Source organism: Lipotes vexillifer, unplaced genomic scaffold, assembly GCF_000442215.2.
Source record: "Lipotes vexillifer unplaced genomic scaffold, Lipotes_vexillifer_v1.1 scaffold1081, whole genome shotgun sequence".
NCBI classification, from domain to species: Eukaryota; Metazoa; Chordata; class Mammalia; order Artiodactyla; family Lipotidae; genus Lipotes; species Lipotes vexillifer.
Window position 1 is genome coordinate 438,332 of NW_006779039.1, and position 16,684 is coordinate 455,015.

General features: G+C 53.8%; 1 protein-coding gene across 2 annotated transcripts in view; it reads left to right on the forward strand.

Moving 5' to 3' along the window:
* Nucleotides 1-16,684, forward strand: part of MAMLD1 (mastermind like domain containing 1) — a 56,188-nt gene that overhangs the window by 8,424 nt on the left and 31,080 nt on the right. The window contains exons 2-3 of one of the 2 annotated variants that reach the window (XM_007452113.1): nt 11,233-12,954; nt 15,046-15,168. In XM_007452113.1, the coding sequence (XP_007452175.1) occupies nt 11,233-12,954; nt 15,046-15,168 (1,845 nt within the window). The remainder of the gene's footprint in view (nt 1-11,232; nt 12,955-15,045; nt 15,169-16,684) is intronic. The other variant, XM_007452114.1, reaches the window with a different exon arrangement.

Below are 16,684 nucleotides of genomic sequence, written 5' to 3' on the forward strand. Positions count from 1 at the left end.
GCCCCCTCACCCCCCCGCCCTTCCTCACAAACCCCCTTTGTGCGCCTCCCTCTGGTGCTGCAGGGTGCGGTCCCTCTTCTGACTCCGTCCAGAGCTGTTTCTCCAGGCCGGTCGCCCCCCCTCCAAGGCTGTCAGCTGGCACACAGGCACTCTCGTGACCCTGAGTAAATGCTCGGTGGGCAGTGGTTGCCCTTCCTCTTGGCCAGGAGGTCCCTTAGAAATCGTCCAGGTCACCTCCTTTGTTGACCACAGGAGGCCCAGACACACGAAGGAGAAGGCGTGTCCTTCACGGGGCCAGTTAGTTAGTGAATTCATCACAGTTTCTGAAAAGCGATTGCCTCTGGGCCTTGTGCTGGGAATGGAAGAGAACAGGATCATTTGTAGGAAACCTTCTGCTCCAGGGCTTAATTCACATCTGCAGATGCCAGCTGAGCCCTGTCACGACACTAGGTGCTATGGGGGTGCAGAAATGAGGAGGAAACAGCCCCAGTCTTCTGAGAGCTGCGTTGTGGAGGCCTGGGTTGGAAGGGGTGGGGCTCGAGGCCGAGTTATCCTAGAGACCCTTGAAGGCCCGAGGGAGGAGGGTGTGCTTTCGTCTGCTGGACAAGGTGCGAATTGTTGACGAGGATACAAAGGCTGGAAGAGCAAGCAGACGGCCAGGCATTCTGGAGGAGGCGGTGTCCTCTTTCATGGAACCCGTGGCACACCCAACAGATGGGCAGTAATAATAACCATCGTTAGCGCAGGTTAAACGTGGCGTTTGAGACTGCTACGTGCTTCGCGCATTCAGAAATGGTCACCTAACTTGTACGATGGTAGAACTCTTGAAGCTTTTCAGCTCCGAAAATGTTGCCTGCCACTGTCTTGGGAACGGTAGGCCTACGTGGCCCCCTGCAGTGTGAGGAGGGCGATTTGGAAATAACCTCTGTGCCTTGGGGAAGATGCTCAGCCTGTGCTGTAGGTCAGGGCTGGGCAAAGTCCCACCCGCGCAGCCTGTTCTTGTAAATAAAGTTTTATTAGCACAAGCCACATCTAGTCATTAACATATCATCTGGAGTCGCAACAGGGACCACTTGGTCTGCAAAGCCTAAGAGAGCTACTCTTTGGGCCTTTACAGAAGGTTGACGAGCCCCTGATCTAGGTCACTGGGTTTTGGATCATATTTTCTGAGGCCGTAGTTTCCTCCCATAAGTGGGTGCTCGGCTCTGTGCCACCTGAGGGACAATCACAGATCCTGGCACCTCTCCAGGCATTCTGCTTCCTCTCCTGTGCCACAGCTGGCCTGACGCCCCTCTGGACCTATCCCTTTCTCTCTCCCATCAGCATCCAGGCAGACCTTTTACAAACAGATGGAGCCGACCACTCCTCGGTATAACCCCCCGCCCAGTGGTTTCCCACCGCAGACATCTGACAGCCCCCCCGCTTCCCAGGGCTGCGGGTCCCTCTGTGAGCCATGGCTGTCCCCCTGGCTCACTGCGCACCAAACACAGTGGCCACCTGCCCGTCCTGGGAGCGCGCTGAGAGCTTTTCCCCAGGGCCTCTCCCTTCTGCCCTCCTGCCTGGGGCGCTCTGCCCCCAGTTCTTCTCCTGGCCACTCTGTCACATCACTGCTCCTTCGCTCTGTTCTTGTTCTTGCTGCCTTCACACCGTGTGTTCCACTGGAACTCCAGCTCCGGCTCATTCTGGTTCCCCACTCCTCGCCCGGCATGTGCTCATTCTGAGGGGATCTCTGTTCTGGGCCCCCTAGACAGCCCTGCTTTGCACAGTTAGTAGCCTCCATCTCTGTAGTGGACAGGTGCTCAGTGCCACTCGCTAGCTGCCTCTTTTTCTATAATAAACTTGAGGCAATAAAGTTGTCTGTCTAGTGTTAGGGCTGTCTGTGTGACGCTGTCAGAAAATCTCAACATTTTCTTGCCTCCTTTTCCCCTTTTAAGTCAAGCCTTTGGGCTTTAGAACAATGAACTTGGCCGATATAAAGTACCTCCAGGAAGTCAGCCCCCAAACACCAACATCCAACATCTGCTTTCTGAATATATGGCTTCAAAGAGCTAAGTGCACAGTAGCTAAGTGCTGTCCATCCTACGTTTTTAAGCCACATGACAGCCAAGGAACTTAGAAATGCCGTGCCCTTTCCTGTAGTTAAATCTGACATAAAATTACTTTATTGGCAGCATTTTAACAAACAAAAATCTCCTGTGTTTTCACCGGTAATTCAGCTTCAATTTTCCAGGTGAGAAAAAAGTAATTACGAATGATGGCAAGGAGACAGTTTTGAGGTCTCTGTTAATAACGCACTCAGGGCGAGTCCTCTTTCTCTGGCCCACTCAGGGCAGCTTCTTACAGTGAGGTGGAGCAAGAAGGAATCACTCTGTAGGAGTAGCCCCTTGACTGTCAGCACTCCGGCCACTACCAATACCAGCATCACTACCCCTCCACATCCACCACCAACACCATCACCACCAACCACCTCCACCACCAGCATCACCACCTCCACCACCAACACCATCTCCTACACCAGCACCATCTCCACCACCACCACCTCCACCACCAACACCATCATCACCACCAACTCCACCACCACCACCAACACCATCACCACCAACCACCTCCCCCACCAGCATCACCACCTCCACCACCACCACCATCTCCACCACCACCACCTCCACCACCAACACCATCATCACCAACCACCTCTACCACAAGCATCACCACCTCCACCACCACCACCATCTCCTACACCAGCACCATCTCCACCACCAACACCTCCACCACCAACACCATCAGCACCAACCACCTCCACCACCACCATCTCCTACACCAACACTGTCTCCACCACCATCACCTCCACCACCAACACCATCTCCTACACCAACACCACCTCCACCACCAACACCATCTCCACCACCACCGTCACCACCACCATCTCCTACACCAACACCACCTCCACCACCACCACCATCTCCTACACCAGCACCATCTCCACCACCACCACCTCCACCATCACCACCTCCACCACCAACACCATCACCACCACCACCTCCACCACCTCCACCGTCTCCACCATCAGCACTGTCACCACCACCACCATCACACACACACAGACACACACACAGGGGAAATTTTTCAGGTTCTATGACATGCTCCCTGATGTAATCTCAGACACCTTCCACACACAGTGAAAGAAAGGAATATTTTAAAGTTTTCATTATTTTCATTATGTAGTCTACTCTTGTTGCTGTGGGATCTGGGACTATGGAGCATCAGCATGTGTTTGTGGCCAAAGTTAAACTAGGATTCATTACAAGAAAGGCCAATACCTCCGAGTACTACACCTTTAAGACAGATAACGTTTGGATGAGAGATCTTAACTTCATAAAAGGATTTACTGAGGATTTCCTTTCAATGGCAGATTCTTGTTGCATTTTATTATGATTTGGTTGACAAAAGTTAGCCTTGCACACAGCTGTTCAGGAATGCAGCCAATGAGTAAAGGCAGATCTGCCTTGAATGGCAAATGCTGCTGAGTAACTATGTTACAGGCTATTTTAGGACCACCAAGAATGTGTTTGCATTTTCAAGAGTGGAAAGAGAGAGCCTGTTTATTTGGTATGAACACCATGCCAGGCACTACGCTCACTTTCCAACTCTAAGCTCATGTGATTCTGATAACAAATTTGTGAGGTGGCCTCAACTCTCCCCACCTTGGTTGCACAGCACTGTGAATGTACCAAAGGCCACTGAATTGTACACTTGCAAAAGCTTAATTTCATGCTCTGCGAATTTTGCCTCAATTTCAAAAAAAGAGGACCTAAGTCATTTCACAGTGTATACATATGTTAAATCATCACGTTGCACACTTTTCAAAAAATCACATTGTACAACTTCAATACGTATAATTTTGAGCTGTCGATCGTACCTCAGTAAAGCTGGAAAAAAGAGAGGACCTAGACCATGGGGAGGGTCTCTCCACTGACCTGAAGCTCCGTAGCCCATGTCCCCTCCCAGCCTCTGCTTCTGTGGCATCAGAGCTCAAACAGCCTGACTCAAAAGATCTACTAACTAGGGTGCGTACATTTGCAGGCCATTAGTATATTTTAGAGCCAGAAGTTGGCACCTAGCTGCTAAGATGTGCTTATTCAGTAAGCACGTGACCTCCAGAATACACCGGACTAACCGGGTGTCTCTGGATTCTTCCCCCCACCTACACAGCTGTTGGGTTTCTCATGCAGGGAACTTCCTGCCGTGGTCTAAAGCCTGTCGCCATTTTATTTAGCCCATCGTTGGGACACAGGCAGAAGCAAAGTCCCCTTCTGCTTAAGCTTCAGGACTGGCCTTCGAACCTTACGAAGCCTGGGACGCAATTTTGTTCTCTGAACCTTACATTCCCTTTCATAAAGCTGGTGCCTCGCATCGTATAAGCTTCAATCCCCACAAAGCAGAGGGCGTGGGCGTGGAGAGCTATTTGGGGAAGATCATAATTTGACGCCAGCTGGTCTGGGGCAGGTTGTGCTTTCTTTAACATGGTCTGGAATTGGAGGTGATGTACACCTCCTGGCCATGGCAAGGACACTGGTGAACCACGAGGCTCTCCTTGGCCTATCTGCACCCCAGGGAGAGAGGCCCTCTTAGGTGGGGGACAAGAGCATTCATCTTTTCTCCGCAGGAGCAGTCCAGAAAGAAAGTCATAGCATCAGCTTACCAAAGCTGGGACCCATTCACTTTGTGGGTGGGGAAACTGAGGCTCAGAGTGGGGTCGGGACCTATGAGAGGTCACACCACAAGGTATCAGTACTTAGAAGCAGAGCCCTGGGAGAAGTGAGAAAGTTGCGCTTAAATGAACTCCGAGGGCCCTTCTGCCCTCTTCATATGTAGAAACCCAGGCGTGCCCAGTGGCCCTGGTGGACTCCAGCCTCGGCTCTGGCTTCGCTCTTCCTCTTCCCTGCGTGTTTCCGGGTGCGTCAGCCTAATTCAGGTGAAACACAGATGACCCTTGTTACCCTGAGTCCTGCATAGACAGACTCATCTGGGCTGAGACAATGCCCTTGCCTTTGACCTTCAGCTTCTAGTCTGGCTTCACAGGCGATACCTGCTTGATCTCTAGGCCAACCTCATCAAATCCAGGTGCTTGAAACCAACTCCATCTTTCCCTTCTCCCCGCAAGTGCTCATCGTTATCCCACTGATGATGCTACAGGGGAAGGCCTTTGGAGGAAACCGGGGCAGGGTTTCTTCCAGTGGAAAGAGGCCAACCTGGCAGTCAGAGAAACTGGCCCACGGGCACATCTCTTCCTGGCTCTCAGCCTCATGAGCGCTCATGTGAATGGGAGGGACCGGCCTGTCACTAAGGGCCTGGCAGTTCTGACAGCCTGGGAGTGCAAGGCTCGCACTCAAGAAACGCCTGGTCAGTGACGGAATACTTGGAGGTGTCTCAGGGGGTGGTACAGCTGAATTATGAGCCCATTAAATCCACATGATCTGTCTGTTTGGGGCCATTCTTAGAGTTGCCAGTTCTTCCAGCTGGTATGTCTACACTACAGAAAGGGAGAACACAGTTCTCAAAAACCCCCAGGTCTGCTCATTTCTGCATTTGTTGGGGCTGCTCTGGTTGAAGCTTGTTGAAGCCACAGCCCTCATGTTGGGAAGCCTGAGGGTGCAGACAGTGTGGTGGAGCCCAGAGTGGTGGGCGATGGCGAACAGCAGAAGGTGGAATTTTGCAGGCAGCACCGCTGGCCGTCAGGTCGGTGCCATCAGTGCCAGGCTGCTCGTCTCCCTCCACTCTCACCCCATGTCCCGATTCTAGAGCATGTGTCCTTATTTGCCAGAGAGCAAGCCGAGGCCCACACTGGAGGGCACTGGGGCAGCCTGGGACCCAGGGCCTGCAGAGTGACATCAGTGACAGTGACTGCTTCTGACGTGCACTCCTCAAAGATGCTGTGAGGCACCCAGGGCAGGCCGAGGACTCATTTTACAGAAGAAAAATTGAGGCTCAGAGAGGGGGAGTGACTTGCCCACAGTCACACAGCAAGTGGAGGAGCTAGGGCTTCCATCAGGTCTTTTAGTGCCTACTCCAATGCTCCTCCCTCCAGCCCAGCCCGCCTCTGCCTGCAGAGCGTGCAGCCTCTGTCACTTCGGGGCAAGCCCAGGGCGCCAATATATCCCCTCTTCCTAGGGTGAGATTCTTGCTCCAAACCACCTGTTAGCAGAGATTCATTCCTGAGACAAACCGACTCCTCTTGAAGCCAGTCAGGGTTCCCTGCAGTTGCCATCCACCCTGGGATTCTCCAGAGCCTCAGGTCTTGCAATTCTGGAAATGCTGAAAGTCCTGTTTGTCCTACAGAAAGACCAGTTCGTGGGGACATCGTTCTGAAAAGCAACCATGCGAATGATACACGAGCTCAAGTACAGGCAGTTATCGGTGCTCATCTGATCCCATGTCTACACGCAGGCAGATTCCCTCTCTCTCCCTCCTTCCCTCCTTGTCTCTCTTCCTGCAAACCCAGTCCTGCTGCATCGTGTCTTATCTGTTCTCCTTTCTTCTGAGCAAGTCTACCGGGGAACACTCCTGTCTCAGAGGGCTTGAAATCCAAGCTAGTTGGCCAGCGTGAGGTTCTTGGAAACTCCCAGGGAGCATATGTAACTGTACCGAGGAAAGGTGTTGATGGAGCATGGGTGGGCTCGTGTGAGAGACACTGAGAGAAGCAGAAGCAGAAGCAGAAGCAGATTGGCCGGGGCTGCACCGCAGGAGGCGCTACTGACAGAGGAAGGGGAGACTAAATACGCCACAGGCAATTTCCAGCTTTTTGACAATCTTGCCCGGGGCTGTCTGGAGGGAAAAAACGAGGCTCCCTGAGCCAGTCTCTCCTGCACACCTTCGGCTTCCTGCGTTCTTACCCAGGAGGGACCGTGCATATTTTTGCTGGCCTTTTGTAGATGTCTGTGTTAAACCTCCAGCTAGAGTGTTCAGAATCCAGTGTTTATAGCAACCTGCCAGACTTCTTTGGAAAGAGTTATATATATATATATATATTATATATATATATAATTATATATATTATATATATTATATATATATATTATATATATATATGTTCTCCTCATGCCCACTTCCTGAGCCCGGACTGGACTCTTATAATCTAGACCCTTTTTCCCAAGAAATCTTTGCCTTTTGTTGCCATTCTGGACTAAAAAAATGTAGAAAGGGAAGAATTGCCATATGTCATTGTTCAGACAGAACCAGAAATAATGTTGACTTCAGAGCTGAACTTGGCCTCTATCAGAAGGGTTGCCTTTGTTTTCTCATTATTTAGGGGGTGGAGAAGGCATCACATGCTTTGAAATGCATTTTAATGAATGTTTATAAGGTCGTGGGGATCACATTGGTGGCTTTGTCTGCCCGATTATGAAATGGGACTCCGCCGGCACTGGTGCATGGAGATAAAGTCATTCCTTTCTAAAAGACACCAGGACACCGTCCCTCACTCCCCTTCCCCGCCCTACCACTACCCGGACCTGTGAGGGCTGGGCCTCCTGGGGTCTAGTGTTGGTGTTGGCCCCTAACTGGCCGTGGGACCACAAGCAAATCACCACCCATTCTGTTTTCTGTAAAAAGTGAAGGTTGACATGTGTTGTCTAGCAATCCTGCTAGCGGCTACTGATTCACTTACGGTAAAACAAAACAAAACAAAACAAAAAGTTCTCCCAGTGAGTGGGCAGGGTCACGTGTGGTAGAAGGCCTGGAAGTAGGGGCTGGCTGGGAGCTGGGACCCATAGCTTGCTGTACAGAGTTCACAGAGACTGGAAAACGGCACATAGGTAAAGCTGTCTAGAAGGGTCTGGAAGTTTGGTGGGGACCTGCCACCCCCAACGTGATGCTGAGAGGGGAAGTCATTCAGGGGTAGCAAGCTCTCTGCTGCCCTTTATCTAGAAGGGTGGCCACGGGGTTCAGTCAAGCCCAACAGCCCAGACAGGCTGACCTCGGTGATGGCAGCAGCCTGGGTCTAGGGGCGAAATTAACTCGTAGTAGATGTCAACACAGCCGCCTCCCCTCGGCTTGTTTAGGCTTGCCTGGGGATCTGGCCATCCGGCCAAGGTGCTTTAGGCAATCTGTTGAAAGCTCTCCCCGTGAAATCCGAAATGCAGAGCTGCAGCCTCTGGCAAAGTGGAGTCTCGTTTAGTCCATTGAGAAAGGAAATCTGGGAAGAGGCTCCTGCCTGCCCCACCGCTGAGACTGCGGCGTCAACCGGCGCCCCCCATTGCACCCCCAGGGACAGCAAGGCCAGCCTGCCCGCCGACTAGGGAGCCCCCCAAAGCCTTCAGGGAAGGTAGCACCAGCGGCGTCCGGCTGCAGGCTTGGCACAGCAAGGGTAGCACCTGCTCCAGCAGATGGTATCCACCAGCAGCACGGCAGCCCCCAGCACCTCGCAGGGGCATCCTGGGGTCCGCTGTGGGGTTGAGGGCCTGAAAAGTCGGGGGCACACACTCTCACTTCAGAGGGCTGGAGACCCTTTTCCTTCGCCAGTGGTTCCCAGTATCAATTTTAGCATCTGGTGGTCATGTCCCACCTTCCCCACCTCCTACCACCTTAGTCCCAACAGGATAATGGCAGACCAACAAGTAAATGAAAGCCCTAGTATCTGCCAGGGAGTCCAGGCCGTTCCAACTCACAGCTCCTGTCCTCCCTCCCATCCCCCAAGCCCATCCTCCCCCCGCCTGGTCCTATGCAGACTCCACTGGCATTAAACTCTCCTTGAGTCCAAGACATCACGAACAGCGCCTCGGGCATGGCCACCGCCAGCTCGGACTCCCGGCAGGGGATCCTATGTAAAGCCCACACTGAGTCGTTCCTTACTGATCCATTTTAGACATTTCTGTTTTCAATATAATGGATTTGTTTTAAGTCTTTGGGGGAACGTAGAAGAGACCAAATTTCAGCCTGAAATGCAGTGACTTCTCTGTGGCCCATGATTGATTGAATGAACGGCCAGGAAAACACGAGGCAGAGCTCGCTGGGCGCTGAGTCATTGGTGTTCATTGGTCCATGGATTCATTCAGCTTGTTTGCTGAGCACCTGCCGTGGGCCAAATACCTAGTGAGCACTCCTGGGTGGGAGAGTGGAGCAGATGACTGGAGAGGCCTCTCCCTCTGCCTACTCTACCTCAGCCCCCAGCCCCTTCCTGCCTGCCCTGTGGTAGTCGGGCCTCAGATGAATCTGGTGGCAGACTTGCCCCTCAAAGTGCCCTTGGCTGGGTGGTGGACATCTCACAAGGAAAGGCAGAGGAGTAGGCAAGTCCCCTCGCTAAGAGAGGGGGAGCCCTTTCTGCAGGGATGGGGTGGTCAGTGGGGGAGGATGGAGGCTGCGGGTCAGGGAACAGCTGAGTGACGGTGGCAGGCCCCTGGATCTGCCCGGGCCCTGGGGCCCTCTAGCTGAGCCGCTCGGGGCAAGCCTTGCCCATCCCAGGGTCTCAGGGTCCCTCCCTGTCTTTAAAGGCCAGGGTTGGACTCCCAGAGCACTTCCAGATCTGCCCTCTGTAATGCCGGCTACTAGTTAATGAGGGTCCACTAGGTGCCATGGAGTCTGTCCCGTTTCACATAATAGTCCAAGCAGCATCGTGAGATGAGAACTAAAATGACGCTCATTTTACAAATGAAGAAACAGAACTCAAGAGATTCAGTGTGGAGGCCAATACGTAGTGGTTGCGTCTGCCTCGGGACCAGGGCCCTAGGCCATCCTGCCTGCACCCATGCTGTCAACCTGGCAGTCCACTGAGAGCCAGCCAGGCAGCTGTAACAAACCTTGGGCTCCTGGGCCCCGGCCCGGAGGAGACAAGCAGTTCAGCTGTGGTAGGAGAGCCTGGGAATCTGGGGGTTTCTAAGTGCATCTGACGGGTGCCAAGGCTCCAGATGTGCAGCCCTAGGGGATCTCTTTTGACGTTCACTCTGCTGTAAGAGTCATGACCACTGTCATGCTAGTAGGTGGCCCTCACGCACGCCTTGACCCTCCAGTGAGGCAAACGTAAGGGGATGTCAGAGGATCCGCACCGGATGTCCCAGTAAGACTTCAAAGCTGGAAAGAGGTTTCTTCGTGCAAAAGTGCTTCAGGGGAAATGTATCTGGTAGAGCGCTGGCCTTTAGGTGATTTCCAAGCCCATCTCTGCCCACACATAATCCTCCACTCCACTCCCTTCCCCTTCACTGCAGGTCATGGTCATTTACAAGACAGCCACGGATGACTGTATGAAGCCTTGAAAGTGTAGGAAATACAGCATTAGTAACTTCTTTGATTTGCTCCCAAAGGCTAGGCTTTTATAAATGGCGGGCAGTTCCCCCAAGTGCAGATCACAGATCGGGGCCTTTTCCTGTTGTTTCCTATCTCCCCGACCTGAGGATGCATCTGCACAGAGGCATTTCTTAATTAGATAGCTTTATACTTTTTTGGTGGAGGATTGTAAGTCATTCCATTAAAAACAAGCTTCTATAGAAAAATACAGAGAATAGAAAGTGAGTTTCCAGTCACCCCCAAAAGATGACTACTCCAAAGAGTTGCATATACTTTCTTCCAAGGTGTTTTTGTGCACTCATAGCAATGTGTGTGTATGTGCATGCACATGTGTGTGTCTGTGCGTGTACAGATCAATGGAACCATGCTATAGTTACTGTTACGCAGTTGTGTTACGCTCTAAACAGTGTCTCTCAGACAGCTGCCCAAAAGAACACGCCAGATCTGCGTCACTCCTCCAAAGCCTCTGCTTCATCCCATTTTCCCACTAGAGCCTGATGCATTTAACCAAGACAGGGAAGCAACCTAAAAGTTCACTGTCTACGTCACGCTTTTCCTTTTTAAAAATCAGGTTACCAGTAGACAGGTGGGAATTGCAAGTTTCTTAGCGATTCTCCTTTGCCCTCCAAAAGCTCCTTTAAGTGGGCAGAGAATATCCTTCGCGTGACTTTCTGTAGTGTTTGGTGTAGAGACAGCATAATGCTTTATTTGAACTGTAAGGCGGCAGTCTAAATGAAAGACAGCAACAAAAAAACAAGCATCATGGTTCTAAAAATAGGCTGTATTGTATAGTTTTGACAACTCTTTCTAAGTCTTGAAACTGAGAGATCTGTTTTATCTTGCAAATTTCCTGTTCAATGGCTTTAATGTGCCAAGCCTTTATAAACATTCCTCTGCCTCCCCACTTCCCTCTCCCTCCCTCCCTCCCTTCCTTCCCACCCCTCTTTTCTCTTCCAGCCACAGGGAACCATTAAGAGGAGGCAGGAAGGAGAAACTTTCCAGCTTTCAGGCATGGCCGAAGGAGGTTACCCTAATAAAATTAAGAGACCATGCCTTGAAGATGTCACCCTTTCAATGGGCCCCGGCGCCCATCCCAGCACAGCCTGTGCAGAGCTGCAGGTTCCTGCGTTACCCATGAACCCTGGTTCTGCAGCGATGGGAGCAGCTGGCCATTCATTACTACTCGAAAATAACCCCATGAACGGCAGCGTAATGGGCTCACCGTTTGTGGTGCCACCAACTGCGGAAATGGGACTGAAAGGCCCCCCTCTTTCTTACTATGACAAGACCAACACTGTGCCTGCTGTGGACCAGGAGCTTCAAGATCTGCTGGAGGAGCTAACAAAAATTCAAGAACCTTCTCCGAGTGAGCTCGACCTTGAAAAAATCCTGGGGAGCAAGCCGGAAGAACCGCTGGTCTTAGATCACCCCCCGGCAACCCTAGGCGTGACTCCCAAGCCTGCGGTTCAGATGCCACACTTGGAGAGCCTTGGTTCCAGCAAGGACTTCGCTTCGAGTTGCAGCCAGGTCCCTGGGGTGTCGCTTCAAATCCCGCCCTCCTCTGTGGGGATCAGCTACGTCATTCCCTCCACCAGTAAGCAGATGGTCTCCCCCAGTTCCTCAACATCACAGGCCAAGAGCCAGGCCCAGGCTCCGCTCCCTGCGGCTGCCTTGCCACCGCTCCCAGTGCCTCAGTGGCATCACGCCCACCAGCTGAAGGTGCTGGCGGCCAGCAAGCAGGGCTGCAGTACGAAGCAGCAGGGCCCCGCTCCCAGTTGGTCTGGCCTGCCTCTTCCCGGCCTCTCCCCGCCTTACCGCCCGCTGCCCTCGCCACAGCCACTGCAGCCGTTCAGCCCTCAGGGCCTCATGGTGTCCTGCATGTCATCGAGCAGCCTGCCGGCGAGTGCTCTGCAGGGCTCTCCCAATGCCTTATTGTCCAGCGTGGCGCCCAGCAGCGGCGCTGCCCTGGGGCCGGCCATGACCTATGCCCCCGAGAAGCTCCCCAGCCCCGCGCTCCAGCAGCAGCCGCAGTTCAGCCCGCAGCCCTCCATCCTTGCCAACCTGGTGTCCTCCACCATCAAACAGCCTCAAGGGCACCTGATATCCACTCTGCCCACCAGCAACCCGGGGTCCTCCACTCCCTACCGCCCAGAGAAGCTGTCCAGCCCCGGCCTGCCGCAGCAGTCCTTCACCCCACAGTGTCCCCTGATCCGGAGCCTCACTCCCACCAGCAATCCTCTTGGCCCGCAGCAGCCGCAGCTGCAGCTGCCGCCACCTCCGCCTCCGTCAGCCAGTGCCGTCCTCAAGCCCATGGCCACCAGCTCACCCAGAACCCTGAGCCTGATCATGCAGCAGGGGCTGGCTGCCCCCAGCCCGGGAGCCCCGGAGCCTTTTACTTTCGGCCACACCAAGCCCTTGTCACATTTCGTCTCTGAGCCGGGCCCCCCGAAGATGCCCTCGGTGCCCGCCGCGTCTCGGCAGCCTGCCCTGCTCCACTACCTGCAGCAGCCGACGCTGACGCCGGCCTCTTCTGCCACGGCCTCGTCCACGGCCACAGCCAGCTTGCAGCTGCAGCAGCAGCCGGACGCTGCTTCATTCCTTCTGCAGCACGTGACACAGCAGCCACAGCGTGTTCAGCGGTCGGTGGCCTCGGATTCCATGCCTTCTCTGCCCAGACAGGTAAGCCGATCTCACCTCTGGTTGCGTCCCTTGGTTTTGGAAATAAGAACCATGTTTCATGGTATTGAGAGCCGCCTTTGGAGGCAGATCCAGGCTGTAGCCCTCTTTGAGAGTGGACTTCACTCTGGAAAAGTCTATTGAAGCCAACTTACTCTGCGCAGTCAAAGCGCAGTATTCATGAGGTCAAGGTTATGGTTTCAGTTCCCGTGCAGGTTGCTTAGCTTCCCTGGGAGAAAAGTTCACCCACAAGCTGCCGCCAGGGGAAGGAACCAGGGCAGACGAGTCAGAATCACACAGAACTGGGCCGTGAGGCACGTTCCCTCACCCAGGACCAGTGAAGCCTTCATAGGATGCAAGGAAACTGCACTGAAGCATTTAAATTTTCTCCCAGCTGGCATAAGGCTGCACACCGAGCCTTCTAGAAGTGTCACAGCAAACGTCTGCTGGGCAGCGGCAGCGTGCCATTCACCCCTGCACCAGGTGCTGAGGCAGGTCCTAAATGAAACTGTCAGAGACGTGTCAGGTAGTTACTCTTACCATCCCCGTTTTACAGACAAAGTAACTGAGGCTCAGAGTGTTGAAATGACTCGCCCAGAGTCACACAGTTAGCGAGAGGCCCAGCAGCAACTTGAAGGCAGGCGGGCTTGCTCCAGAGCCCGTGCTCTTCTCAAGATCCCCATGATGTCTCGCTCATCTCCTACAGTCTTGTCAATCACTCAGTTCAGCCACTTCTCCCTGGGCAGTGTCTATCATAGTTCCCACTTTTCATTTGTTCTGACCCCCGCCTGTATTAGTTACCTATGGCCGCGTAACAAATTAGCCCGTAACTGCTGCTTAAAACAAGACACATACGTAACTTCACAGATTCTGGGGGCTGGGAATCCTGGCACAGCTCAGCAGGGCCTTCTGGCCCCAGGTCTCTCACAAGGTTGCAGTCATCTTAAGGCTCAACTGGGAAGGACTGGCTTCCAAACTCACTGCTGTGGCTGCTGGCAGGAAGCAGTTCCTTGTGGGTTGTTGGACTGAGGCCTCGGTCCCTCATGAGCTGCTGGCCAGAGGCGTCCCTTGGTTCCTCGCCACGTGGACCTCTTCATAGAGCCTCTCACAACATGACAGCCGGCTTCATCAGAGCAAGCAAGAGAGAATGTGCCAGCAAGAGAGGCAGGGGGAGTGCCAGCAAGTCAGAAGTCACAGTCTGTATAACCTAGTCTGGGAGGTGACATTGCATCACGTGTGCAGTATTCTGTTCACTAGACGCGAGCATGAAGATGTGAATACCAGCAGGGGATTACAGGCTGCGGAGGGTACCAGGGATCCCTGGGAACCATGTCAGATGTCTCCCTGCCCCGAATACCGTCTTTCGTGCTTCCTCTTTTCCATTGCTCTCAGGCCTCCCCAAGTTCAGGCCCTCTTGATTCGTTGTCCGAACTCGTACAGTTGACTCTTAAACTGGTTGCTCCAATAAACCATCCGTTTCTCTGAGAATTACCTTGCTATGACGCAGGCCTGATCATGTTCACACTTGCTCGGAAGATTCTGGAGGCCCGTAAGCTGTGGCTCCATCTACCTCCTTAGACTCAGTGTCCCTCGGGCCCCAAAGTGCTTGCAACTCCTGGCCCACTCTGCGTCCTTGGCCTTGACTCCCACTGTTGCCTGTGTCTGGCCTTCCCTGCCCACCTTTGCTCTCCTGTCCCACTCTTACAGGTCCTAAGGCTCAGTCACTATCCCCCCCGCCCCCGGGAAGCTTTGCCCCAACTGTCCTCTGGACTCTTCCGTGTCCCACTCTGCCTCCTTCTTCTGTAGAGAAGCCAAGGAGTAGGTGGCCGTAAAGTGCTTGTCTGGGAATGTGGCCCAAGGGAAGCTCCCGGTGGGGGCTGACCTCTTTGCTGAGGGCCCTGGATGCCCATGGCCGTGGCAGTCCCCAGAGGAGAGACACCGTGTCTTTTTCATCCAGGTCTCGGGAAGCATCACCAAGCAGAGTACTCCACGCCAGGGATCGGTCCTTCAATGGGAGCGCCCGTGGGGGTGGCCAGGGTGAGCGGCCAGCCCTTGTCCACAGTTCAGGAGCACTTTGGTTTGATTTTGTTATAGGCCTGTTGCCAGCTGTTTTCGTGGACTTCTGCAGCTGGCTTGGGGGAGTGCCAGCTTCAGCACTGGAGCCCTTATCCTAGCAGGAAAGATCCTCAGCCTGGAGCCGTGTCACCATCTAACATTGTGAGCCTTTTTGGTTTCTTTTGTGTTCAGTGGGGAACATGTGTAGCCTGACTGTGTTGCTTCGGAGCCAGACCAGCTGGCTCACAGAGAGAAGCCTTAATGATTAGGGTCGTGAAAATCACACCCGACCGACTCCCTAGGTGGGGCTGGAGAAAGTGTCCGGGAGAAAGCGCATGCGGCCAAGCTCCCCAGGTCAGGAGGGGCTCAGGTGATCTCCGCCAACAGAGGCAAGAGGCTGGGCTCCCCGACGGGATGCTCTTTGCTGCCAAGAGCTGCTTTCCCAGCCAGCACTGGCCAGTGCCCAGGGGCTGAGCATGCTACCTGGTACTTTACCTGCCTTTTCTTGTCTTAGTCCTCAGAGGTAGGGGCTGTTACCATTCTCTTTAAAGCTGAGAAGACTGAGACACAGAGAAGTCCCCAGAGTTGCCCACAGTCACACAGCAAGTCGGGGCCAGAGCAGGGAGTCCGGCTAGAGAGCCCACACTTGTAACCCCACGCATGGGGACCTCCAGAGCCCTCTGTTCCAAACAGAGCCAACGAAAGCCTGACTCCTCGTCCTGAGTCTCCAGATCTGTTTCCTGGGGGCTAACATGGTTCTCAAACCTGGGGCTGTGTCAGGACAGAATATGAGCAGTGCTGTCTCCAGACCCCATGCCTGCCAGTGAGATGGACGGGAGCGGCGGGGCTCACTAGCTTCGTGGGCTCTTCTTGTCCTAGGCCCTGCCCCGCCTAGACCACCACAGGCCCGCTGGGCGAGGGGAATGAGCCGCCTTCGTGCTTTCACGCTGGCTCCGCCCCGCTTCCCAGCACCCTGCTCTGTGCACGGCATTCTTCTTTTAGCCAAAATGCACTGACGAGGCCTCCAAACGGGCACATCAGCAGCTCTGCTGTTCCTTCCCATGGCCTTTCCGCATTCAGTTTAAGGCCTAAGAACCCAGCTCTGGTCACTTGGCCAGGAGAAGTTGGAAGAGAGGAAGAGGCGAGTGTTTGAGGCCCCCGTGGTGAGGGAGTTACGTGCTTCTTGCTCCCAGCAGGGCGAACTTGCCGTGTTTTACTGATGGCCAAGCTGAGCCTCGGGAAACACTCGTTACCCCCTGGATGGCGTTGACTAGCTCATCGCACCTCCGTGGATGGTAGCGGTTACCACAGAAGGACTGAGCATTCATCTTAAACCAGAAATGCCAAATCCAGCTGCCGCAAGGAGCTCATTCTTATTTTCAGACTAGCCTTTCTCAGCTTGGGGGATTTCACTTTACCAGTTACGTGAGCGATCCAATTTCAGTGACCCGCTTGCTTGCACTGAAGGTAAAAGGTAAATGCCATCTGGCATCAGGGCAGCAGTTCAGCATGGCAGGGGCACTGGAGGCAGACAGACTGGGGTTCAAGTCCGGACACCAACTCTAAGTGGGCATTGTGCCAGGAGCAGGGTCACTTAAGCCCCCTGAGCCTCAGCTGTACCTGGGGAAAGGGATGGGCCCCGTCGCGTAGGGCCTTGAAAGACAGGAGATGCTGAACC